Source organism: Ascidiella aspersa, chromosome 2 (genome assembly GCF_963924565.1).
Source record: "Ascidiella aspersa chromosome 2, kaAscAspe10.2, whole genome shotgun sequence".
NCBI classification, from domain to species: domain Eukaryota; kingdom Metazoa; phylum Chordata; class Ascidiacea; order Phlebobranchia; family Ascidiidae; genus Ascidiella; species Ascidiella aspersa.
The window spans coordinates 15,772,807-15,798,529 of record NC_139448.1 but is presented as its reverse complement, the minus strand read 5'-3'; the positions used below and the strand labels follow the sequence as shown (position 1 = coordinate 15,798,529).

Here is a 25,723-nt window from a genome sequence, read left to right as displayed (position 1 = left end):
CCAAGACGAATGATTAAAATCGATGAGACCAAGATTAGTTTCAAGTCAAAAGAAGGAATAATCCAACTATAGAAAATTTCCTGCTTGCAAGTGTTTCGAATAAAAATACCACACCTTCATACTACAATTTAACGCAAATCTAAAACTTTTTTTACATCAGTTTACCCTTACTTACAACGAAAAAACAACGGCACGGTAAGGTAAGCTATTTGAGTTAAACTTCTTTCCTTTATGACTTTATGTGTTCGAATGTAAACAATCACCGAATAACTTCCATTCAAACGTCATAAAACTTGTAGAACGATGTGATATTCAACAGAAGGCGAATGGATTTAGTTTATGACTTAGTTAGCAGGCGCAGCACTAATTGTTGTATTTCTTGTCACAGGTTACACTGTTTGTTTTATCGGTAAAGTTGTAACTACCAATAGAAGGACTTTAAACCAAGGCAGGACAATTTTGTAAGATATAATGAGAACGATGGAATGCAACATTCCGCAAATGGTAAATCACAAAGAAGCTTATGCAGGTAAAAAGTGCTAATGTTAAACATTGTAATTTTAGTTTCAACTATTTTATCGATTCATGCAACTATAATATTATACAAACTTGAACAAAGTGATTTTTGAACATGCGACGTAGGTCGAGCTAGCCTTGTGATGACGACCACGTGACTATTGTGGCATCATTCTTTATTTTCTAAACTAGACTAGCATGTTTTGTGCAGAAAATACTTTCTTCAGAGTAATTTGGAAGGGCCAAGACCACTTAAAACTAAAAATTCGAGCTACAAACCAACAGCAGCGTCACCGGCAAAAATCGTCGATTCATCATGAACGCCCTCCCTATACCTACGAGTTGCTTGTTACGATGGCCTTCAAAAATATGCAGACCAATGCAATGTTCATCGCATCAATTCTAAAGTGGATATCGGATCAGTAATCTAACGATCTTTATTTATTTGTTAAAAAGATTTAAGCAAAACTTGTTTGTTTCAGTCACAGTTCACACTACTAAAGGGTTAACGGTACGAGTTTCTTTTTCTGAAACTTCTACGGCCACAAACTACATTTTTATTACTTCATAAACGTTAACAAGTGTAAAGAACAATCGTTGTCGCCAGAAGCGTATCCCACTTAATGTAGCTACACCGTATATATTAGGAAAACACAGTTTGTACCGAATCTGTGTTTTAAATTTAAGAATTGATTCGAACAAACTTAACACTGACGTCATAAACAGGTTTGTTTGACTTGTGTTCTCATACTGAAATGGTTTAGTTAATATCATTTTAAATATATTACGAGATCGCTGCATATAACTATGTCTTAGTGTGATCAAATATTTTTTCAAAGGAACAAACAGAAGTACATAACAGAAACATGTATTGGATTTAACGTATTAAACCTTGAAATAGTGCTTAAAACAAAATTATATGTCCAGGCCTTTATGTTTTATCAACCAATTATGTTATGTTTCGAAGTGTGGCTTAAAATTGGGATGATATCAGACTGGCTAACCATTAGAAATTTCTCCTGATTTAAACCTATTAGTTTCGTTTGGGTAACATATCAACGCCAGGTGATAGAATTACCAAATTACCTCCATATACAGCCTCAATAACCACTGATACAATTTCGCTTAGGTATCCCTATTTCAAAACGCTCAAGTCCTATTCAACCTGCGTGCGGAACAGTTTGTCTCATTCTAAAAGCTTTCGTAAATGCTACGTCTGCGGTCGGTGGGTGCATCTCGAGTCGACGTCCTTCCAGGGACACGAGTGCACAGATTCAGACGACTCTGGTTCTGCACGTGATGATGGTAAGAAAACATTTTATCGGATTAATAGCGTACGTTAAAGGGGCTGGTTTAGTTCGTATTATTATATCCTTCGCCGTGTCTCTTAGATTTAATTATTCGATTAATACCATAATATAAGTAAATTAGGGAAAACACTTAAACAAGTGTGCCTCTTAACTTTTACAATTTTTCGAGTGTGTTTCCCAACAATAAAACTTCGTTTTGGTAAAGCCCAAATCACTAATTTGCAAGATATTTAGGCATACTAGCCTCAGTACCCAATTTGTTTACTTTAGTAAAGTTTTAAATATGTGTCCAGAGGGCACCCTTTGGGCATTTTTACGTTTAATATTTTTTTAACTTTGTTTACTGTTTTTCGGCTTAAGCGGAACGTATTGGGCACCTGCGCACGTACTTGATATAATCATGTTTGCCATGTATCTGGTAAATACGTTCAAATAATGCAGGGTTCACTAAACTTTTTACATAAGGGAGCGGATAAATCTAAGGACTTCCGTTTGAGTGGCGGAAATTTTGTATTGAACTTATTAAATTTAATTATTACGAGATGGAAGGAAACATGGAAAACTATTCTTTAAAAAACAACATGAGCGAAAGTGTAGTTTGGTGTCCCTTTAAATTTAACTAATTGGTTGTCTTGATTTCATCATTTTAAGAATATTCAATGCAGCACGATACAGGTTTTCTATACTTTTTGATATAATAATTTGCCTTAAACACAGCTTCTTTCTCGGAGGGCCAACATCGCAATGGTCGAAAAAGAAAGCGGCCAGATTTTTTCACCGTCAAGTGGAACCGAACTCAACGAGTGAAATCGAATAAAATGCTGCTTTTTAAGTAAGTATCTTTTAATGCGCAAGTATTTGCTTCGCTTTGTTATTTGAAAACTTTTCAAACACGAACATAAAAACATATGCAATAACTAGTTTTGTACATTTTAAATATTTCTTTCGTAAAAAAACATTAGTAACTGATAGACTACAAAAAATATACTTGCGAAACTTGCAGGTAAAACACCCTTTGGATAGAAAGGATATAAGAAACTCTTCAAATCCTATTAAAGAAAAAAATAGTCTGGTGCAGTTTAAAGCTATTCCAATTTATCGTGTTCTTGAAAACCCAACATAACTCGATGTGCGACAGTTTTAACTCTGCTTTCATACTTAAATTTTTATTTTTTTTAATTTGCATAAGTATTGGACGTTTATATATAGCGTAACGTTTGACGAATGGTGTCGCTACAGAACGTAAAACACGTTTTTTTCTATCTTCCATAAATACTTATAAATTTTAAAACTCAAAGTTTAAAAACCTGAGTGAAACACAGGATCAGACTTGTGTAAAAAAAGTTTTTTTTGTTATTTTAAACTTGTTATTGTTTATATACGCGTCAGCGGGGCAGTGATCGACAAGCAGAAACGTGCTGCCAAATGGCTTCGGATTCCATTAAGATAAACCCCTTTCAAAATCTCGAAAGTAATGAGTGTAATGTTTAGGCTTTGTTCAAAGATCTAATGGAATATTTTTTAAAGTCAGTGTAAAAATCCAAAAGGAGAGCAATATCGTAAACGATGTATGTATATATTTAAACAGTACTTCATTTATTTTCAAAAATGATTATGCTTTCTTGCCAAGGAACTCGGCCAACAGCACAACGAGGATTGTTAATTTAATAAGAAAGTAAATAGAATGATTTTATATTTTTTTAAGGAAAAAGTAACTATTTTACACCACAATTTCCCAAAACATTGTAAACCAGATGTTGTAAGAATTTTTCGTAAATTGGTGACTTAATTTAGACACTAAATTTACACTTAATTTAAAAATACAACTATTATCTTACATACCGATAAATAATATCGATTTAAATATATGATTTCGATTATATTGGATTCTTCTTCCGTATGCTTGCATTATATATTTCGACCGTGTACATTGGGTGTTTTCAAGGGCTAATCGTCGACACAGGAAAATCAAACACGATTTAATTGTCTAAGCGCAAGCGCAACAAATGTATGCCGAGTGGCGGCGGGATTTAGTTAGCCAATATACTTTCCCATCGGGCGTAAATGAATAATAGTCGGCCAGGGCAGCGAGTGAAAGGGTACGCCAACACAACGGCCGAATGACATATTCTATGATAGTGTGCGATTCGTGATACAGCGGCAGCAAAGGCGACGAGGAGTTTTGTTTAACCGGCGCTCCGCAACGAATTCGCAAACTGGTTTGCCATATGCCGTACGAGCGCTCGGCCCCGGCGGGTTGTCAAGTTGCTGGAGGCGTCGCTCTCTCGCGCACAATATCCGACATCGCAATATCAAGTTATTATCGTCGACGACTGTCGGCCTCGCTGCTGTGTGTGCTGTAGGCTACTGTCGCGTGTGTGTTGCGTCTAACGAGTGCGTTTCTTTTTCGCGGGGCCGAATCGCGAGCAGAACTCGAGGAGTCGAACGGTCAAAGCGACGGAAAGGCTCAGCGCCTTCAAGGAGTCGGCATCGCCTTCGTGGAGAAAGAAGAGCGGCCCAGCTGCCCGGTGGACGAAAGCGTGACAGAGTCGCCAACAAGGTAAGGCGTTTTGGTTGCTTTGCCTAAACGCTGGCAGATCGTTTAACACCTGCTGCTTGGATGACCCACATGAGCTAGGTGATTTACAAAGCCTGGGACGCGGGACAGAGAGAGACGCGTGCTAACATTGGTTACTCGCAAAACTTTAATTATTTACAGAAAATTGTGTTTGTTAGGGTGTTAATATTATAAAATTGGTCGCCCAAGCATCGGGAGTCAGCTTTGTTAAGTTTATATTGTTGTAAAGAACAAGTGAGCTATACTTCAAAGGTTTGTTTCCATGTCGCTCGAAATTGTATGGGGACTTCGAAGCTTCTTAACGCCAGTCTGGCCGTCATTTCTTTTGGTAATTAGAGCAGTTCTTAACAATTAAAGTTAATTTAATTCATCTCCCCACTTACACGTGAAAATAGACGGACCTTTTTAATAATATCCAATACATTCAGGGCCGGATACGCACTTTATCAACATTGTCCACGTTTACCTGCGTTTTGAGTCGCAAGGAGTATCGTGCGTTGAATACTAACTTGCAAAATTTAATTATTCAACGCACGGCGTCGAATAGGAGTAAAATGCAGTGAAAACAAAGAAAAAACAGCGGGCCGTGATAATGTATAACACATGGAGCTAAATATAAAGGCGGGTAAGAACAAAGATTCAGAGGGAGTAGGGTCAGAAGTAAAAAGCGCCGGCGTGTTACTTGTATTTACAAAGTGGACAGCTGCTTGGATTCGTCTGAGTTCTCATAAAAGGATAGTGTGCCATTCTGTTAACGCATTAATACGGGGTTACCACGAAGTCCCTAAATTTTTAAAAGTCTGTAAATTGATTTGTGTGTTAAAAAGTATTTCAAAATCCCTATACATATTTTTAGTCTTATCTTTGAATTTATTTCTATTTTCAGCAACTTCAAGTTATGTGATAAGTAAGTGCGGTTAAAAATAAAAAAATTAAATAATTTTTATGCACCTTTATGGTTTTGTTTTCAAATGATACTACAGACACGTTGAACGATCCAATTTCTAGATCTTCAAAATACTATAAGTTTTTAACTTCTTTGTAAGTCTTTGAAATTATTTCAGAAAGCTTTGTGGTAACTTTGTTATATTAGCATTGTGCTCGTGTAAAATGTATCGCGAAGTTAACGTTGTAATATGTATGATTGATGGTAAAATACTGACGTTTTTTCCTTGCGAGAAACATTTGAATTGAAGATCTGCCACCAGTGAAACACCAATTTTTTTTTATATTTTGATTTAATATTGAAAAATATAAAAGTGACGCGTATAAAATATAAACACTGATTGAGTTTCCTTCTAAAGCTGAACCCATCCCATCGATTTGTTGTGTTTGGTAAAATTGGGCCGCCCAGTTTGCCATTGTGAGGCGATAATAATGGCTCGCTTGCGTTGTTTCAATTTTAGGAACTTGGACGACGCTGTAAGATTGCTTCCCTGCGGGTATATTAACCACGTATGGCGAAAGGAAATGCGACCTGCGAATGCTGCCGACCGCGGCTCACAATCGTCAAGCCCGTACAGACTGTTGCTTTATATACAATGTATGTGTATATTATAGATTCACATAGTCGCCGCTACACGGTGTACAACTGCGGGAAAATTCAATGATGCGATTATTTCCGAAATAAGTCACGCCAGTAACATGAAAGCGCGATCGCTGAGGCTGAAGCCCAAACCGTTAACGCCGTTATTATTTTATAGGCGCTTGATCGCAAAGCCATCAGGCATCGGTGGCACTGAGCTTCGGTGGAATTGCTCTGGGTCTTACGTATTTCCTGAATGAAACGCAAGCGCTGGCCAGGCAGCTTGTCGCGCTTCGAGATTATACGTGCCACTGCTAATCTGTATATCTGCTCGCGCCCTGCAGACTTTTCACACTCGTGCCCTTATCATCATCAAGTACCCGCGCGCTCGAATTTATAATGTCGATGACGGTGCTGAAATGAAAGTTTTGAATTGCTGCGGCCGCGCCAACACAGGAAGACAGTATATTGTCATTGATTGGGCGCCGTGCAATTGATGCATTACTGAGCGGTGGTGGCAGAAGCGAGCCTTTCGCGTGTGTCTGCGCCTGTTGTTGCTACACAGGACGATCGAGTGGGACCTTGCTTTTTATTGCCATCGCGCCAACGAGCGTCCTTGTTTGCATTGAGTCGCGCGGGTCTCATGGCAAGTTTGTGTTATGCGATTGGGCAACGTGACGATGGCCTTTTCGATCAATGCGATCTAGAGCTTACTGTGCAATTGAACAAGCAGCGCGTCGTACGCGTGGAGCGCTCTGCTGACTGAAGGTTGGTAATGGGAAAGCGAAAAAGCAACAAGCGGGATTAACCACTCCAGTCGCGCTGGACTGTGTTGAGTATGCTGTATGATCGCGCCAGGTAAACAGCGTGCTATTTGCTCTCAACGAACCGCAGAGGGCTGCCACTGTTGCCCAGTACTGGCTGTAATGAGTGTGATTGCTCGATATAGAAAGAAAAAGTATCCCGCGGCCGCAACTGCAGAGGGAAAAAAGAAGCGAGCAGATTGGCTAATTGTTTGATTGAGTTTGTAAACGATATCTGGTCGCTAAATCGAGCGGATGACTTTGCCCTAAACGTGCTGCTTGCTTGCTCTCCCATTGCGCTTGTGAAGTGAACCGAGTCGGGCATAGTGTGCGTTGGAGGGCAAGGAGTTGTCAGCGGTGTGACCCCGTGAAAGAAAAACAACATATGCTGCTTAAGCGCTGCGTTATGTGTACGCGAAGGATGTGCAGCCTCGGCGCGTTTATGCAATTGTGCATTTGTGTCAGCTTATAGTAATTGTTACTTGTTTCAATACGGCTCGTCAACTGGCGTTTGCACATATACACGTCGCAGTGAGTGAGCGCTATTGGCAGAGGAAGTTGCGGCGCTTTGCTGTCGCGTTTCTAAACCCTGGGAAGTCGCGCGAATGTGATCAATTGCTTGTCCCAAATTCTCAAATTTGCTTCTTAGTCGAAGTACACAATAGCGACCAGCGGACTGTATTGCTGCAAAACCACCGGAGCGCTGTCGCTCGCTAATAGCGCGCCTTTGTTTAGCGGCGCGGGATTAAACGCACTTGGACTGTGACGCTTTTTGTGCGTGGCTGGGGCTGACTGGCGTCGATCTATAGGTTTAAAACATTGGCAGGGATGGCATGTGGTGAAGGTTTATTAGTAGCTTGCATACAACGCAGGCAATTCGTTATTAATAAATCAGAAAGATAATGTTTGTAGGCGTATTAATACAAGGTAATTGCCAATTACCCTGAAAGGTGTTTAGACAGGAAGACAGTATCACTTTTGGCAGTCCGTGCGTGTAGGGCTAATCACTAGATCTGTCAGCGTACAGGATTAGAGCGACAGGAAATCGTATTCAATGGTTGGACGTTTATTTGCCGAAGCTTACTTTTCGTTTATTTTTTGCAGAATTTACTCACGAACCTGCTAGAACTGTGTAGCGTCGACGCGAAACTGAACTTTCTCGCCAACTTGGGCCTCTTCAGCAACTCGCTTCTCGAAGGAACAATGCTCGGACCCACGAACGCACAAAATGCCTCAAACAGCGTGCTCGTCGACCGAAAGCGACCTCTGGTGGCGACCGACGACGACAATGGCGCGTCCTCCGAATGGGAAGGAACCCCGACTCCGAAAAAGTCTAGCGTCTGCGGGAGCGATCACTCCTTTTGCGGACCTCCTCCACTGGATGCTTTCTCATCCGACAGTGAATCGGAAGCAAGCGACGTGGAGCGGACTCCGGATGTTACGACTGACTGCAATTACTCACCACCCGTCCGGGTCCGTTGCCAAAGACGCAAGCAATCCCTTAACTCGGGACTCAGACGATCGAACGCCCCCGCTGCCACGTACATCACTTCCGGCGTGTTTTGGCCCCTCAGTCGAGCAGGAGCCAGCGTGGGTAAGTTTTTTGTTTTTGTGTAGCACGTAAAGGAAGCGTAGCCAGTTGTGATGCAAGACAAGGTTTTATGTCAAGGTAGATCCTTGGAACGATCAATCGAGACCATTGTTTTTTTTTCATAAAAAAGATAGTTGCTTTGATGTAATGCATATATTGCGTGCGAATAGATTATTCAAACCTAGGAGTAGTATATTAGGGTTTAATCGGTGTTTATCCGATACCATTTACTTGAACCACCAATCTTAGATGAGGTCAACCAGAGAATCATAATCGCTAACAAAACATTTGTCATAAAACAGTTCTTACTAAAACTATTCCAACGTACCACTTTTATAAATATGAAATCAACCGTGTGATGAGAATTTCTACAAACTGAAGTGAATCTGTATTTACTTTGCCGCCGATTTAAATTAATAAAGCGTGACGACTGTGCTTGTTTTGCGCAAACACAGGTTCCTCAATTTTTGCAGTACTAATACGGATATAAGAACGGAGTTCGCAGTCCTCGGGAAATCGTGTTGACGTTTTTGTTATGTATCGTATAATTTTGTTATAATTTGAGAACACTTTAAAAACTGAATTATGCTGCGAAGGTGAACGTCTAGTAAGACACACTCGTTTAAGTTTACATAGTCCAGGAACATTGTGTGCTACTGGTTTACATCGGACCTCACAACAATTTTGGTCGCTCGCTTCGAAGTCTTAGGGCGGATGCCTATTTATCAAACTTATATTTTATTGACTTAAAAGCGGGCCCAAGTGTTTCTAATTGTGCAATTTGTTAGGTTTTGTGTTTTCGCAGTGAAAAAATATCGATTAGTTGTAGCCTTTGACACCATTTTATTGGTCTTTTGCTGTTGAACACTAATAAAATCGTTGCAAAATTGTGTTCAAGATGTGATTGAAATACCTTGTGTTTCGATTTCCTTATTTTGTCAAAGTCTAGTGGCCTACCATTGGGCTGTGTTGTCGAAAGTGGGAACCGGCGCGCCGTGTCGGGTCTAAACTTGGGGAAATACAATTCACGCGTACTTAGTTCTGTACCGCAACTGTTTTCTTCCCACAGACGCGAGATGCCAGAAGCCCGGCCGAGTTCAGCCTCGTCATGCTCACCTAAGCGGATCGCCTGTTCTGCCGGCCATTGAGTCGGTGTTTAGCATTAAGAAGGTAGGCCGCGAACGGAATCAGCCGCCTCGTTTCTGGTGCCGATTGCCGTTTTGATTAATTGTTACACACAGCTGTTTTAAGCGCTGATAGTTATCTTCTTATAGGTTCGAATTTGGTATTAACTAGAAAAATTCTGTTGACCAGGGCGATTACCGTTTTAAAAAAAGTTTGGAGAAAAAAAAATAATGCCAATATTTTTCTACCACCTCAAATTTGTGCAAATATCTAAAGTTACATCCACTGATTGGTTAAACAGTATTGCTAGGTATTACATTTGTACGATAAATTCGAATATCGAGCTAATTTTTGGTGATTATACCACGCAGGTTTATACATGTTTTTCGCGCTACTCTCCCCAGTTAAGCATTTAGGTAAATATAGAATTGTCCACCGATAAAGTTTTAATGGCGTTTATGGTGGTTAAATATGAACTATCGACAAACAAACACCAAAGACTCGTATATTCCCTTCTAATCAACACAGTGTTTCCTTCCAGGGCTGCGCGAATTCCTACGAGCGGACTGACGTCGACAGTCATCATGCGGCAACTGATGACGTCATCGATCTCTGCTCCGACTCGGAAGACGAAGAAAGCGGCGAGCTTTCGCAAACCAGCACAATGCAAAAGGATGGCGGGTTCCATTTGAACGGCCCACTGGGCAGTCCTCGTTCCGGTACCTGCCAGTCTCCCGGTACGGTGCCAACGTGGACCAGGAACATTTGGGAACCGGTTATGACGGCCACCATAAAGCCCCCATGCCGCGTGTCGCGTATGTTTTTCCGCGAGGCCCGTGAACCCCAGCACAAGCTTCTGCTACTGAGGGGTAACCAGCGGGCGTTGGTGGCGCCTTACGCTGTGATTTGACTCTCCGAAGATTTATTTTTCGCCAATTGCCAAGGCTGCTGTTTTTTATCGGCCCTCCTTTCGTGTTACTTTTTTTACAATAAAAGCAAAAAACACGTACGGTCGCGCTGTGATGTGTATCAGCGCTTCATAGAATAACGATTTAGTGAAAACATTTAGGTAAGTTTTTGGAGAGCGGCGCAACATCTCTCGATCAGTTAGTAGGCTACTTTGCCATCAAACAAACGAATACACCAGTTGGTCTTCCTCGGTAACTTTTCCTTTTCCCCGATAGGCCGATATACGTTGCATAAAGCTTCATGCCAATTCAGCTAAATTTCTTCGTTGTCTAACTTCCTGTTGTCATTCTATCACTTGTTCGAATAGGGCGAAGTCGAGAAGTATGTTTCACTTCCTCCTAAGGGATTTTTAACGATGACCGCGTATAAGTTATTGGCGATCACCTAGTTTAAACTAATACGTGCTGCTGTAGTGCGTGAATTTCTTGCACATTTTCTGGAACAAATTTCGCTAATTGTTAAGTTAGACTAAATTTAAATATGTTAAGATCTGTGCATAAAATGATTTTTAAAACACGTTTTAAAGTCCAAGTAGTTTTGTGCAGCTCATGGCTGCGAAGTCGCAGCTGGTTTAATTGTCAGGTAACCTGACGTATTCCCGCACAGTACTAAGTAGGGACCGGCAAGGCTGCAAATCGTAAAAAGAATAGCATAGGGTGTGTATACTTTCCGACCACGCATTGTGGGTGAATGAGTAACATAACAAATATATGAGGAAATTGCAGTATATCCACCGTTTTAGTGAATAAGTGTATTACAGGACTGTTGAGCCGGAACCGGACTCGGAACTAGACAGGATCGGTTTTGGGCCGGAGCCGGATTGGGCTTTTTCTGATTTGTCAAAAACACTCCGCAGCCCTGGTTAAGCTATTTAATTGTTTTCATATTTCTGTATCTTCATTATGCAATACTTCACTATCTATTAGTGACACAACTTCTTGTTTCGCAAGAACATTGTAGTCGGATTCGTGATAAAATTTCAGTGGGTTTATTTTCTATTACCGCTGTCAAATGCCGCTTGATCAAAAAGGCATATACAGAAGAACGAACACTGACAACGTTCACGGCAAGCGCCGGGGTTCACGAACGAGTAAACAGTTTCCGTAGCAAAGGACACAATCAAGGCACACCCTAGATACGCACCAAACAACTACAGAAAAAACGATTTGATTTACTTTGCAGAATATCGTTAAAACAGGTTATCAGAAAAAGGTAAAAACATCATCATTCAATATTATAACATTACTATGCTACTGTGTTTGGTGCTTTCGTTTTCGCATAATTGCAAGTCCAGAAATAAACATTTGGCAAAGACACTAAAACACTCGCAAACGGTTACAGCGAATACAGAAATGAAATAGAGTGGATAGATATCGTTAAGAAAAGATTAGAACATCATTCGTATAAAATCCAAAAACCGCCTAAACGACGGTACAAAGGGCTAGACACAGATTTGAATCATTTTAAGTGGGCTAAAAAACACGAATGGGGAAAGGAAGGCTCGCACGTCATCTGACATGGTTGGTGATGTCATCATGAAGCCAGTGATGCGTGCAATGCGTCGCACGTCTTCTTGGCGTCGCCAAGCAACATGGCGGTATTGGGTTTGTAGAATACGGGATTGTCGACAGCTGCGTAACCTACTCCGAGCGAACGCTTCATGACCACGACCTGCGAATAGTTCGTAAAATAATCGCTAAGAAGTAACGGTGTATATTGTACTACAATGTCTGTCACTATAAACGTATAGTAAAACTGGTCCCGGGATGTAATTTTGACGGCCCAAATAAGGTTCAGTACTAGGTTGATTTAAATAAGTCCGTTTTACGGAAAGAAATAAAATTAGTCCTGAAATCCTTGAAAAAAAACACACAAAATTGACATAACAATTTACACCTAAAAGTGACAACGTGCATTAAAATCGATATCAATATTAAGCGTTATTAAATAGTTTTTATATCATAATAAAAATGAACACCTAAAAGCGATACATATACATTGTTGATTTAATTGCAATTACCCACAATCAAACAATTTTTTTATCGGAGTAAAATAAAAAGTTTGCCAGAACTTTTGAAAAACAAGCGAACAAAAACTACACCATTAGACGCAGAGTTTAACAATGTGTTATTATGTCAATAGTAGCCTTTGTATTGTTCTTGACTGTAGGCAAAAATGTAATACATGACAAAGTTTATAAAATGACAATTTATTTGTTATTCTTACACGAAAACCGTAAACCTATTTTGTTTAAACTGCTTAGAAAAAATACGAACAACGTAGGACAAACTCAGTCAAAGCTCTTAATGTGTTGTATAAAGTAAGCATAATAATATCGTTTTGATATTATTGATTAATTGTGTTGTTGCTTTTTTTTTGTTTAAAGGACCTTCGTCAAACTCCTAAAACTTGAAAAAACTACGAGTCTAAATAAACAAATATGACACTTAAAATGTACTTATCCGCAAAGATTGGAGATGGAATTGTAGAACGAGCGTAAAAGCAAAGTGAGATTAATTAATTTAAAAAGTGTCCCAAATTATATTTTTTGTCATTCTTGCATGACAAGTTATTGTAACTTGCTGTAAGCCTTTAAAGCCTTGCTTTTCCCCAAAGTACAAACGACCAACAATTCTCGTTACCTGTTTTGACTTCCACACTTCGAGCACGGGCATTCCAGCGATGATCGAGTTGGGGTCTTCCTGTGCCGCAGAGTTCACCGTATCGTTCGCCCCGATCACAAGCACCAAGTCCGTTTCTGTCGGGAAACAACAAGTGGTAGGGTTTACATAGGGTTTACAAATATATCTTGATCACCTATAGTACTATACTATACATAGGCGCCGAACGTTCAAAATTCCAGGGCGTTATATCAATTCGATAAAAAATGTGACCCTTCGATAACAGATTTTGCCTCTTATCACTGAGCTAACCATTTAAATTTTATATTTTTCGCAGAAATTTTTTTTGAAATGGGCAAAACGTAACAATAATTTTAAAAACATACTAAGTTTGAAACATTTTTGGTTAACTAAGACTATGCTACAGAAACTATTTTGAATATTTATTGATACCTTGATCGATTTTGAATGCGTTTTGACGCTCTACAAGAAATCCAGGGCGTCTAAAAACCCTCTGCACAACACGTTCGGCGCATATTGATACTGTATTTCGTAGATTCTGTTTAGTAGGTGGATTAAGATTCCTTACCAGGGAAGTCGTCATTGATTTCGTCCATTTCCAACACTACGTCATAGGGGACTCCAGCTTCGGCCAAAAGCACGTTGAGTTGTCCCGGCATTCTTCCAGCGACTGGGTGGATTCCGAACCTAAGGACAACGCATTAATACTTATTAGAACGGAGCATAGAGTATGCGAAAGAAGGCAAAAATCTTTAGTTTTTAACATTTTAACATTATGTTTGTTTGAATAAAAATCAGTAGAATGTAACTCTGTTATATAATGGTCTTTTAGAGAATTGATGAAATTTGAGGCGGCATAAATTTTCGGAATTCACTGCAAGTTTGGAAAGGTAGTTCTACAGAAAAGGGTAATATCTTTGATATAATCATTGTTTAGGAATTAAACCGCAAGCGCCTCACCTGACGTTTTTTCCAGCTTTGGTGAGGATTGAGACCATATCGGCGATAGGATACTGAGCCTTTGCGACGCACAGACCGTAACCTGCCAACAAAACAGCAAGCCATACAACTTTCGACGTCTTTGCTAAACCGCGGCTTTTGCGTCGGGTGTTAGCTAACAATCAGGTTTGTTACTATGGCCTTGTCAAACAGGTGATGGTTAATTTCCACGCGATACGATCCGACATGAAAAAACGGTGTTTAAGCAAAAAATAATATAGAGTCAGAATACATTATTTGGGATTAGGTGACTAAAAACTATGTGACTGATTTGAATACTTGGCATTTTGGTGTATATTGCAAAGATTTAAAACAGTTTTGTTTTGGTTTGGTCTTAACCCCACTGTATGTAAAAGGTTCCATTTCTTGTCAGGCAACTATACTCTGAAATACACAGCTTTTGTGACGCCAGCTTTTCAAAAGGGACCAAAAATAGCGTTTATGGACCCAATGGGCTACCGTCAAAAACCGCAGTTAAGTTAGATTTATTTCATGTGTTTTAGACATTTTCTCATACAGCGATAGCACAAGTCAATAAGAAAAATAAAATGTTAGCAATAGGTCTAATGCTGCCTTTGGTCTGCACCAAACACGCATGAAAATTTCAGTAATACTGATACCGATAGGTACTGTTTTTCTAAAGTTGACACCGGACAAATCCTACTACAAGGTGAGACTTGCCAAGCGAACATTGCGAGGTCGCTCACCTGGCACGATTATAACGTTCTCGGCGTCCTTGATCATGTCCACGGTCTCGTCGATGTTGACTTCGGTGTGGGTACCGGTGATTTCCATCGGCTTGCCACCTCCGGTTGTGCTGGTTCCGTAACCTCCCAGGATCACGTTCATCAACGATCGGTTCATGGCCTGTGGGTAACAACAGGCCGCTTAAGTAGGGTTCCTTTTAATCAAATCTGCCATGAACTTTAATCGTCTCTTAGGAGAGTGCAGTAGGTTAAGTGGATTAATGAACCAGCATAAAACGCAACCCTATTTAACTTTAATGCACAAGCAGAATTCTATTAAAGTATGAAAAGATTTACTTATAATTTATACTAATGGAAAACAAATGTAACGTCGTTAGGCCAATACCAACAACTAGAAGTGTGCATTACTTAACATTTTATTCCGATTCCGATAGCCGACTTTTTGTACAAAAGTATCGCGATCTGATCCGATACTAAATGAAGTTATTAGAATGTTGAAACAAGCAAAATAAATGAAATTGAAAGATTAAACGGCAAGTTTTTTGGCCACAATATTGCATATCGTTAAAAGGATATTGTTTTTCAAATAAATTTACCTTTCATGGTAGAAATCGTTGTTAGCCGACAAATCATGGTTGAATTTATACGGTATCGATACGGAACCAATATCACCCTATCGGATCAGTTCTGATACCTCACCACTTGACATTACGTTTTGCCTATCAGCCTCAAACTGATGTTAATCCAATATTATCGGACACCTCGACCGAGGCAAAAAAGTTGGCGGTCAGTTAAAACATGAAAACAAAAACGGAACCAATGCTTCACACGCAACTCACCACACACATGATGTAGGAAAGGATGGCGCCCGAAGATCCGATGAGCGCGCCGACGATGGTGAGGAGGTTGTTGTTGAGCAGGAATCCCTCGGCGCAGAGTGCCCAGCCCGAGTAGCTGTTAAGCACCGTAATGACCACGGGCATGTCGGCGCCGCCAATAGCCGCCGTTAATGTTACTCCCTGAAGAACATAATATACATTATCAGATTAAAGCGAAATACTTTTTTACACGTCAACTATTGTGTTCTTAATGTTATGCCACGTTTAATAGATCTGGGTTCCTTACTTAGAGGTAGTTGCTTCATCGCGCCTTTTCGTTGACTAGCGTTGCATGAGAATGTAGGAAAAATATTGGGAGTAAATAAAAAAAAAAACATACAATGCATAGGTTTTCATCACTGACAATAAATCATCAGGCAGAAAATTGCAATTCTGTCTCATCTTAAATTTGCGCCCGCGACACAAGTTTCTGAGAAACCAGAGCCTACCATAACGGTGGAGAGAAGTCCGGTTGTTCCGAGGCACATAAGGCCGGTGGAGTAAGAGGCATCCATCATGTAAGGGATGAGGGGGAGGAAACTACCGGAGAGGAGACCAACGTTAAGGGCGTGACGGCCTGGGAGCATCAGGGGAGCAGAGTCGAGAACACCTGAGAAAGAGAACTTTTCTAATGGTTGCAGTGTATTTTGTTTTAAAACTTTTTATAGGAATTACCGCGCTGTTAATGGCATATGCATGCATAGTTCAATTGCGCACGTTTAATAAAAAATGAAAATGAGTATAAAATAACGGAGCAGTCTTTGTAGTGAAAATATTTGAAGGTGAATAACAATATGTTGACTCTTTTTGCTATTTTGGCAAACTCACACGATCGAAAATCAAAAAATCACGACAAAGATTTACCCTGGAGCTTTCCGTAGGCGACGAGCGATCCAGTGAAGGTGACCCCGCCAATGTAAGTTCCAAGGTAGGCGACGAACTTGATCATGTTGCCCAACTCGTTGTCGGCCAGGTGCGGGTACTCGATCATGAACTCGGCCACACAAGTCATCACGGCTGCCAGGCCGACCAAGCTGTGGAAGGCGGCCACCAGCTGCGGTAGAGAGGTAATCTCGATGCTCTTGGCGATGCCGAGGCCTGTGACGAAATGACAAAGTTTGTGATTGAATCCCAGCAAAGGTTCAGGTTTTTAATTGTTTGCGGCGTCGAACATTTGACGAATATTTTACCATTGGTTGTTTAAAAGAATGTGGTTCGTAGTGTTAGGTAACTGCCGTCTTTAACCAAAAAAACGTCGGGCGTTTTTCAAAATTTTAAGTGTGGTTTATACTGGTCGTGAAATGAAGTTAGAAGTTTGTAGTTTTTATTTTTGTAAGCTTAAATAAGCTAATTGTACGAGCGGTACTGATTAGCTGATTTACAAAACGAGGCACCGGCGTTTATGTTGGCAAGAGCCATTATCGGCTAAAAAAAAATTTTCGTCGTTTTTCTTTTAAAGTAACTATCCTAACTTACCAGCTAGACCACCCAAACTCATGGCGGCCACCATCTGCGTTAGCAAGTCAGTGGAAGGTGCTATGCTACCCAGGGTAGCGGCGAGACCTCCCGACACACCAATGATGCCAAGTGCGTTGCCCGAACGTGCTGTAGTTTGCTTGGAAAGGCCGCTAAGAGCACCCACACAGCACAAGCCCGAGGCGAAGTACATCATCTGGAATAGGCATGATAAAAAACATGTTTATTTAAATCGATTTTGAAGTTTAAGATTTCAAGTTTTGTCACTATGTTATGATTGGATCTTTTAATTGGCCTCCAGGTTTTTTCAGACATTTTGGCAGTCGAGCAACAGTTCTTTAATTTTATGTGATAAATGTTTTTTAATAGTTTTTCGAATTAAGTAAAAGCCAACCTATTAATTTCGTAGTTGTGACAAGTAACTTATTACACTGGTCTACAAAAAAAAAATTTCGTCCGGTTTTGATTTTGTCAACTGATTCTAACTAATTTTGGGTCGGTGAATCCGAATATGAAGTCAGATTACCTCCATCACGTCAGGTTTTTTAGTAATGACCAATTTTAATTTTACAACCTAACATTATGGGTTGACTACCCTAATGGGTTTGCGTGTGTGTTAAAGCTCTCTGAATGCTTGTCATATTAGTTTTGGAAAAGAAATACAACAAAATTAAGCCAGATTAGAGCACCCCTACCATTAACTCCAAATGAGTTTTTTTTTACTGGCATCAGGTCACATGGTTTCAGGTCACATGGCTTAGGGGTGCATCTACCATTAAAAATACTCACGGTACCTTGCGAGTTTCGACCTATTGTTCATAGCGACAAAGTTCAATTTCCTGTTTTTATTCATCTTCCACAAATTTATCAAAAAAATTTCACAAAATCCTAATCAGATTTATCAAGACGAACACGAAGATGTAGGCTTTCGACTTGAAAACGGTGACATTTTTACTTCAACAACAATCTGGATGGACTAAGTATTCCTGTTTTTTTGCTATTGGGATCCAAACAGCAACATTGGACTGTGTGTTTCCCCCAAAAGAGTTGTTTACCCCATAGTTTTACCCCATTACTGATGACAGTAGAAAAGATCATCCTTCCACCTTGGCATATCAAACGTGGGCCCATAAGGCAATATGTCAAAGCTCTCAACTCTAATGGAGAATGCTTCAAATCTATCTGCTTAAAGTTTCCTGTGTTGACTAGGAAAAGCTAAAAGCTTGAATATGCCATGGGCCCAAATTCGTCGATTTCTAAAAGACTTAAATTTAGTGTCATCTATGTCTTCAAAGGAAGCTGGAGGTTCGAAAGTCTTTGTTGAAGCTATACACAATTTTCTTGGAAGCAAGAAAACTGACACAGAAGAACTACAAAGATCTGTTGCAAGATTTTCTCTCCAGCTTTTAAGCTATCAGTTGCAATATGAGCATTATTTTCCGAAAACTTTGGCAGCATTGGTAAGGAGTAGGAGACGCGTTGTCACCAGGACATAAAAAAAAATGGAAGAGCGCTACCAAGGGCGATTGGACTGCCACATGATGTCAGACTATTGGCTTTTAAAAAGCATTATACAACAGAAAATTATTGAAAAGAAAAAATTTTCCGTCATTGATTTTTTGTAACTGATTTAGTGTTTCCGTGTTTTATTTAAGTGATATGTTAACTTACATATATAAATTATATTTGTGAATAGATCTATTTGCTCATTACCTTACAGATATGTCATGAACTATAGGTAATTGTCTAGTAGGATATAGAATGTGTTTACATTTTTTGACCAAAACGTTCAATTTTTCTTTTTTTAGGGGAAGTGACATATCTTAAAATCCTGACGTGTTAGACAAAAAATAATTACAGATTTGAAATCAGTGACCCCAAGTTACTTTCAAAGTCAAAAATTTTGTGTAGACCAGTGTTCTCAATATTTACACCTACATTGCTTTTGTTTGCAAACAAAAAGTGTTTTATTAAGAGTGTTTGCCAAGAGTACACGCTTCTAATTGTGCCTGAAGCTATATTGATAGAATTGTGGAGGGAGGGCAGAAAATGCAAAACAAGGTAACGACATAAAGGGTGACATAAATTGCAATTATAATCTTTCCTAATGTTTTTTGATTTACATAGCACACACTATAAGGCTATTTGCACAAGCAAGTAAATCACACCAACGTCGAAATAATTACATCTAAATATGCCCTTACAGTAATATATAGCCAGTAAGATGAAGACCTAGTATTTTTGAACTTAAAGGTTTTTAGCCAAGTCTACATGTATCTTATACAATACACACATATGGCGAATAATTTTTTCAAAACTGCGTTGAAGATATTTATGAGCTTACCTGGTGCAAGTTGGAAGCGCCGTTCATGGAGCCCAATAGGTATGCGCCCAGGTAAGCAGCGGCGGGTATGGCGTAAAGATAGTTGTGCTCCGGAGGGTCGTCAGGCCGCTTGAACATGTCCAACATGCGCTGCGTCACCATGAAACCGCCCACGATGTTGATAGAAGAAATAAAGGTCGACGCCGCTGCGAGCATCTGCAACGATTAAGATATCTCGCTTTACATGAAATCAAAGGGAAAATACTTTTTATAGTATCATTTCATGTCCAATTCCAATTTTTTGTGTAAAATACCCAAATAGCATCTGCGACGATTAAGAAATCTCGATTTACGTGTCATCAAAGGAAAAATAAGTTTATATTTTATAAGTTTTTAGGTAAAATACGAAAATATCATCTGGAACAATTAGGAGATCTCACTTTATGTGTCGTCAAAACGAAAATATTTTTATGCTTCTTATAATCTCAAATTTTTATGTAAAATACGCAAATATAAATGTTTTAAGGTAATATTATAGTTTTCAAGTCTTTATTCTTAAACAAAGGTTTCAAAAACGCGCGATCCTGCAGCTCGTGTATGCATGTTTCTTCTACATTAAATATGGCAATTCGCATTTATGCACCCCTCAATAATCGCTTGATTAGAAGGACGCTACACGAAAAACATTTTACCAGGACTGTATTTGCAATGGCTTGGTTGAACACTTCGTGATTTTTCAAATACCAGGCCTAGCAGAAGAAAGCAGGAAATTTGTAGCAGTCGGCGGCAAAGTTCATTTTCGATCTTACCTGAGCGGAGTTATTTGGGTACATGCCTCCTCCCATCAGACAGAGTCCCCCGGCGGCGGTCAGGCCAGAGATGGCGTTGGTGACCGACATGAGGGGGGAGTGGAGGGCCGGAGCGACCCCCCAAACGGTGTGGTAACCCACGATGACGCTGATGCCGCAAGTGGTGATCATTTGGATGACGGCGGTGTTGGGCGAGATGGCTCCTAGTCCGACGAGGCCGCCGAGACCTGGTGAAAAGGTGAAAACACAAACGCGTCACACTAAGAGCATGTTTCGTACAGTACGTAACCTCGAATGGCCAATGCGATTACGAACCAAGCAATATTTTTGCCGTTACTTGTTATGCAGTTTGGAAATAAAGTGAATCATTTGTTTTAGTTTTAAATTGCAATTAACGACAAAATGACTTATTACACACATCAACTTAGTATGTTTTCAACAACGCAATCTTGCCCTCCAACAAAATACGTAATGCCGACGATAAAAGTTCTAAAATTTATTTTTTAATAGCGTTTCAAACAATAATCAGCCAGCATAGTCGTAAAACTTAGGATATAATTTCGCCGAGGAAATTGCATCATTAGTTATCTATGAAATCAAATAGTAATAAATATTTAAATAATAAAAATCCAAAATAATTATAAAATACAATCGAAAACCACTAAAGAAAGCTAGGAACAATGATCGCTGCGCGACTGATAAAAGCATACATTATTTATTCACCATATTAGAATAAGAAGAAAACCACTGTACATACGGGGGCGGGAAATTTTAAAACTATTAAGAGCGAAGAGCACTGCACAGTGCACACAACTGGATAACTGCGGGCGCGAAAAATCATGAGCAAAAGTTTTACCGGCGGTCGTGTAAATGCCGGCCTCCTTGAACTTAAGGCTGAACGGTGACTCGGGAGCCACTGGCTCGACCTGGGTGGCTGCAGAGGCGGCGGGGGCTGCTGCTTGAGGGATGTTCTGGGGCTGGGGACTGGGAAATGCAACGTTGCCCTCGTGCACTACGCAGGCGCCTCGAACCTGAAATTGGGCGCGAGTGACGTTCGTTTGTGTGAGCGGTGAATGGAAAAAGGCGTTTCGGTTAAATCGAACACGCACTTTAAAAATAGGTTTTTTGAGACATTTGGCTACTGAAACTGAAAACGGATCGGAGTAACTTTACAGATTTTTGTGCTAATCTAACAATACACGAACGCTACTGTCCTTTCCAAAAAACATTGGAAATATCGAGAACTGTTTGGGAAAGATTTTTCGGGTATAATGGATGGGGTGAGAGTTAAATATTGAAAATACCAGCTCATACAAAAGGATATTCAAGATTTTGCTACTTAGGCCAAGAAACCTGAAAGGATTAAAAAAATGCTTTCAATTTTACAATGCTAAAGTTTGTGTGATTGTGGTCAAAACTTACAACGTGATCGATGTTTCCGTAACCGTAATCGTCCTTGAACACATAGTCAAACACCTCAGGGTCTGGGCTCATTGCTTTAATCAACTTCACCATGTTGTTCGAATAAAGTGTGGATGACTGGGTGGGCAATCGACTTGGTAGGTCAGTATACCCGATGATCGATACATCCTGCAAAACGTAGTAACGCAAGTTTTGAATAAAATAGTGGTGTGATATCTCTTTCCTTTATGACATTGTGGTTGTAACAGCAGCTTTTCCAATTGTCAAAGCACCAGAAAGACACTTTACTAACTATTTTTTTTATGTGAATACTTTCTGTTTAAAACAATATGTTAACCACTTGTTTAGTAAATAACATTTTACTGAGCTCTTTCTTTTTGAATATACTGTTGCTGCCAGGCATTGTATCAATTATAAAGGGGTTCTTCTGACAAATATGTATTTAGTGCCGACGGTTCGATTACCTATACGGGTAATCTTTTTTCAAGGAATAAACTTGTAACTTTACACTTTCTCTTTGGTTTGGCAAAACTGGTATATCTATCGACTCACCCCGTGTTTGTGCATCTCTCCTGGCCTGGTAAGTTCACAGTTTCCTCCGGCTTCTGCTGCCAGATCGACGATCACAGATCCGCTTTTCATTGATTCGACCATCTCCTTTGTGATGAGACGCGGAGCAGGTTTGCCTGAAATTGTAAATACAGGTTTGACCTGGTCTTATAAGGCAATTCATGCAATACAAGATTTTAAACTATGTAGTAATATATGAAACAGTTTTATTTTGACTGTCATGACAGCATATAAAGGCAGAGAGTTATACTATCATTATAATCGGACTGCAGCATCATGAACTAGCAAATGGAAAATGAGGGTGTGTCCATGTGATACAAAAATGCCCTTGTGTGTACACATAATTAATCATTAACATGACAAAAATAACCTGGGATCAGAGCAGTTGTAATGATAATATCAACGTCTTTCGCTTGTTCAGCAAAGAGTGCCATTTCAGCTTCAATAAATTCCTTTGACATCTCCTTTGCATAACCACCAGCCCCATCACCAGATTCTTCGATTTCAACCTGACAAAACAAATAGTAAGGGAAAGTTGTAAAGCGATTTTTGATTTGACAGACAATAGCAACATAAACAAGATAGGGTGCCATATAATTAAACGTAAAATACTTGTTTTATAAAAAATAATATGTTCAAAAATCAGCATTTAGTCTATACCACCTTAAGTGGCTCAGCGCCCAAAGATTTGAACTGCTCAAGAGCTGCATCTCTGGTGTCGAAACCTCGCACAATGGCTCCCATGGACTTTGCTGTGCCAGCAGAAGCCAATCCTGCTACTCCACCTCCAATAATCAAAACCTAGTATAAAAATATTTTGGAGATAAATTCCTAAGTTATAATACTCGTTGTTCTAAAATAAGATTTATGGAACTTTCAAAGCTGAATATATCTCCACAATCGTTTTTATCAAGAATTGAAAAGAGGAACATAATTTAGGGCTTAGAAGTGAATTAATAAGTACTGTTTTATAAGTCAAGGAGACACATGTAGGTTTTAGTTTACATGTGGTCCCTTATTTTATATGGTTCAAATTTTGGCAAATGTACAGAAATATGTTGCGATAATCTCTGGCTTAAAATACATTACATAGCATGCATTAGTCTAAGAAAGAAGCAAAAAGTAACAACATAAAAAACCTTTGCAGGTGGAACTTTTCCTGCTGCAGTAATCTGCCCAGTAAAAAACCTTCCAAACTGATTGGCTGCCAATATCACAGCCTTGTAACCAGCAATGTTTGCCATGGAGCTCAACACATCAAACGACTAAAATATAGAACAAATTTTAAACTAAACACAAAAAAATATTACAGTGAAACGAATTTGAATTTTTACACTTTTAAATCAGTATTATTATAATAAAAAAATACTCAAAAACCCTAATTTATTTAAATTCAAGTACCTGAGCGATGGTGACCCTTGGAACTTGATCCATGGCAAATACAGTTTGATTCTTTTGAGCAAGATTTTCAAGTAGTGAGGCATTTTGTGCTGGGTAAATATAACTGAAAAGGGTAGAGTCTGGTTTCATGAGTTCCATTTCCTCTGCTAATGGTGCTCGCACCTGGAATCCCCCAAAAACAAGTTATACTTCTACATAAAAATTGAGTTTTAAGCATTTTGAAAACAGATAACCGATTTGATAACAAATTTCTAATCAAAAAAGGTCGAGAAGATTAGCATCATCTTTTACCTTTTTGGCTTTATAATTGATTAATTGTTAGCAAGCTACATTACAGATCCGTGTAAAGTGTACCAAGAAAACAGATTTAATTGATTAAATTGTGTACCTTCAAGACAATGTCAGAGGCAAGAGCATCTGCTTTGTCTGTTATTTTCGCACCCAGTTCCTCATACATGGCATCAGAAAACTTTGCTAAAGCACCAGCTGCACTTTCCACCTTTATATTGTATCCAATCTTGGTAAGGATTTTTACCCCAGCTGGGGTCAGGGCAACTCTCTTCTCATGTTCAAGAATTTCTTTTGGCACACCGACAGTTATGTCCTTGTATGGTTTTCCTGATAAAAATAAGGACATGGTTCATATTTCAATCTTTTTATATTTTAGTTAAAAAATAAATCCATGTAGTGCTGAAATCTTACTAGACATGTCAGTTTTTTTTCTTTTGTAAAATATCATAACCTGCACACTGCACAATAAGACAGTAATACACACACTAAAAATGATTAAAATATGGATCTATATATCTTTATGCAGTAGCCAACATATGCAAATAGCCGGACTTACAAAATAGAATACTAAACAATAACTGGATTAGGTTAGGCTTAAATGTTATTGCCAAATATAATTAAATTCAAGTAATATTTTTAGCATTTTACCAACTAAATACCTTTTTGCAGTTGAGAACTTCCGTTCCTAAATCTTCGTTTAAAAGTAGTTCTAATAGCTTGACGAGACTGTTCAAATAATGACGAATTTCTATTTAAAGACAATCGTAGCATTGATGTTGCCATGTTTATATAACAGTTAAGTCCCCCCTACCATAAATTCTAAATAAAACAAATTATCTGATAACATTTATACACATAATAGACTCCAGTACCTTTTCACCAAAAACCTTTGGCATGAAATGCCCGCCCAAGCGCATGCCAGTGATGTTATACGGCGTAAAATATTACCGGCCTACTGAATTTACAATACAAAGTAGGCAGTTTGGCTCATTTATCTTCACAGGCAGAAAAGTTTGTAGTGAATCTTTGGTAGCCACAAGTTATGGAACATCGGGTGATTACCAGGTTGGAAAGTAAGTCTGTGCGGGGGGATAAATCTCCGCTGAGCCGCGGTCATAGCCGCGCATTTTATGTAAAATCAACATACAAAGCAATCACCCACGAAAAATCTTAAACGCGCAAAACTTATGTCGCGCTAACGGTTTTTAGCGTATTCCTACATTTTCAGCTGTGAATATTTAACAAATAACGTTATTACAGCCGCGCAAGTTTTGGCGAAAATGTTATTACAGCTGCGCAAATTCAAGCTGCAAAATCATCTCCCCCACGCAAAATCCAAAGTTTCCAACCTGGGGTTTTTTATATACATATATTTGGGTTAGCGTTTCGGTTCAGGTGGTGGTAATACTAAATTAAAAACTTAAAGGTTTTTGCATTTTTTTTTATGTTTATTACCTAGATACTTAAACTTTTAGTTCCTAAATTGCTAGTAGGGAAATCAACTTGTGAACCAAGACAAGTGTCAGTCTCTCGACATGGACGAAAAAATCTGTGACAAGGTGCAACAAAGGTAAGAAGTGCACCATCGCTAATGTAACATATAACACAATAGTAGTGAATATTTAATATTATGGTTGCAAGTTTGGTCTGTTGAAAAAGCAAATTCGGTGGTTGGTGGGGTGCAGTTGCCATGCTTTCCACAAAGGGCTCTTGGATAGCACCTTTCGGCTTTTTCCCAGGCCCACACATGTTCTACATTATTTTAACTACTTTGGGCGCTGGTCTAGA

The 25,723-nt window shown here is 39.3% G+C and overlaps 2 protein-coding genes across 2 annotated transcripts; one reads left to right on the top strand and one right to left on the bottom strand.

Moving 5' to 3' along the window:
• The first annotated feature begins 471 nt into the window (after positions 1-471).
• LOC146163959 (uncharacterized) lies at positions 472-10,448 on the top strand. Its single transcript, XM_083380642.1, has 7 exons — positions 472-529; positions 728-938; positions 1,646-1,821; positions 4,190-4,386; positions 7,837-8,326; positions 9,393-9,493; positions 9,990-10,448. The coding sequence occupies exons 1-7, from the start codon at positions 472-474 to the stop codon at positions 10,356-10,358; spliced, it is 1,602 nt and encodes a 533-aa protein (XP_083236768.1). The 3' UTR covers positions 10,359-10,448.
• Positions 10,449-11,388: 940 nt separating this feature from the next.
• Positions 11,389-24,750, bottom strand: LOC146163958 (NAD(P) transhydrogenase, mitochondrial-like). Its single transcript, XM_083383107.1, has 20 exons — positions 24,595-24,750; positions 24,033-24,262; positions 23,645-23,806; positions 23,383-23,508; positions 22,907-23,044; positions 22,614-22,752; positions 22,226-22,359; positions 21,674-21,841; positions 21,108-21,282; positions 20,252-20,478; positions 19,464-19,658; positions 17,120-17,315; positions 16,508-16,741; positions 16,093-16,253; positions 15,605-15,784; positions 14,766-14,925; positions 14,020-14,101; positions 13,628-13,746; positions 13,060-13,175; positions 11,389-12,088 (listed from the first exon to the last, which is right to left on the bottom strand). Exons 1-20 carry the CDS (start codon positions 24,716-24,718, stop codon positions 11,951-11,953), a joined length of 3,204 nt encoding a protein of 1,067 aa, XP_083239233.1. The 5' UTR covers positions 24,719-24,750; the 3' UTR covers positions 11,389-11,950.
• Positions 24,751-25,723: the final 973 nt, after the last annotated feature.

Bases quoted from the DNA above. Each gene is read 5' to 3' on its own strand.
- LOC146163959 (XM_083380642.1), top strand. From the start codon at position 472: ATGAGAACGATGGAATGCAACATTCCGCAAATGGTAAATCACAAAGAA. The intron at 4,387-7,836 runs GTAAGGCGTTTT...TATTTTTTGCAG, and splicing joins GTGACAGAGTCGCCAACAAG to AATTTACTCACGAACCTGCT. The intron at 8,327-9,392 runs GTAAGTTTTTTG...TTCTTCCCACAG, and splicing joins TCGAGCAGGAGCCAGCGTGG to ACGCGAGATGCCAGAAGCCC.
- LOC146163958 (XM_083383107.1), bottom strand. From the start codon at position 24,718: ATGGCAACATCAATGCTACGATTGTCTTTAAATAGAAATTCGTCATTA. The intron at 23,807-24,032 runs GTACACAATTTA...GGGGGATTCCAG, and splicing joins CCTCTGACATTGTCTTGAAG to GTGCGAGCACCATTAGCAGA. The intron at 14,926-15,604 runs GTGAGTTGCGTG...TGTTACCCACAG, and splicing joins TTTCCTACATCATGTGTGTG to GCCATGAACCGATCGTTGAT.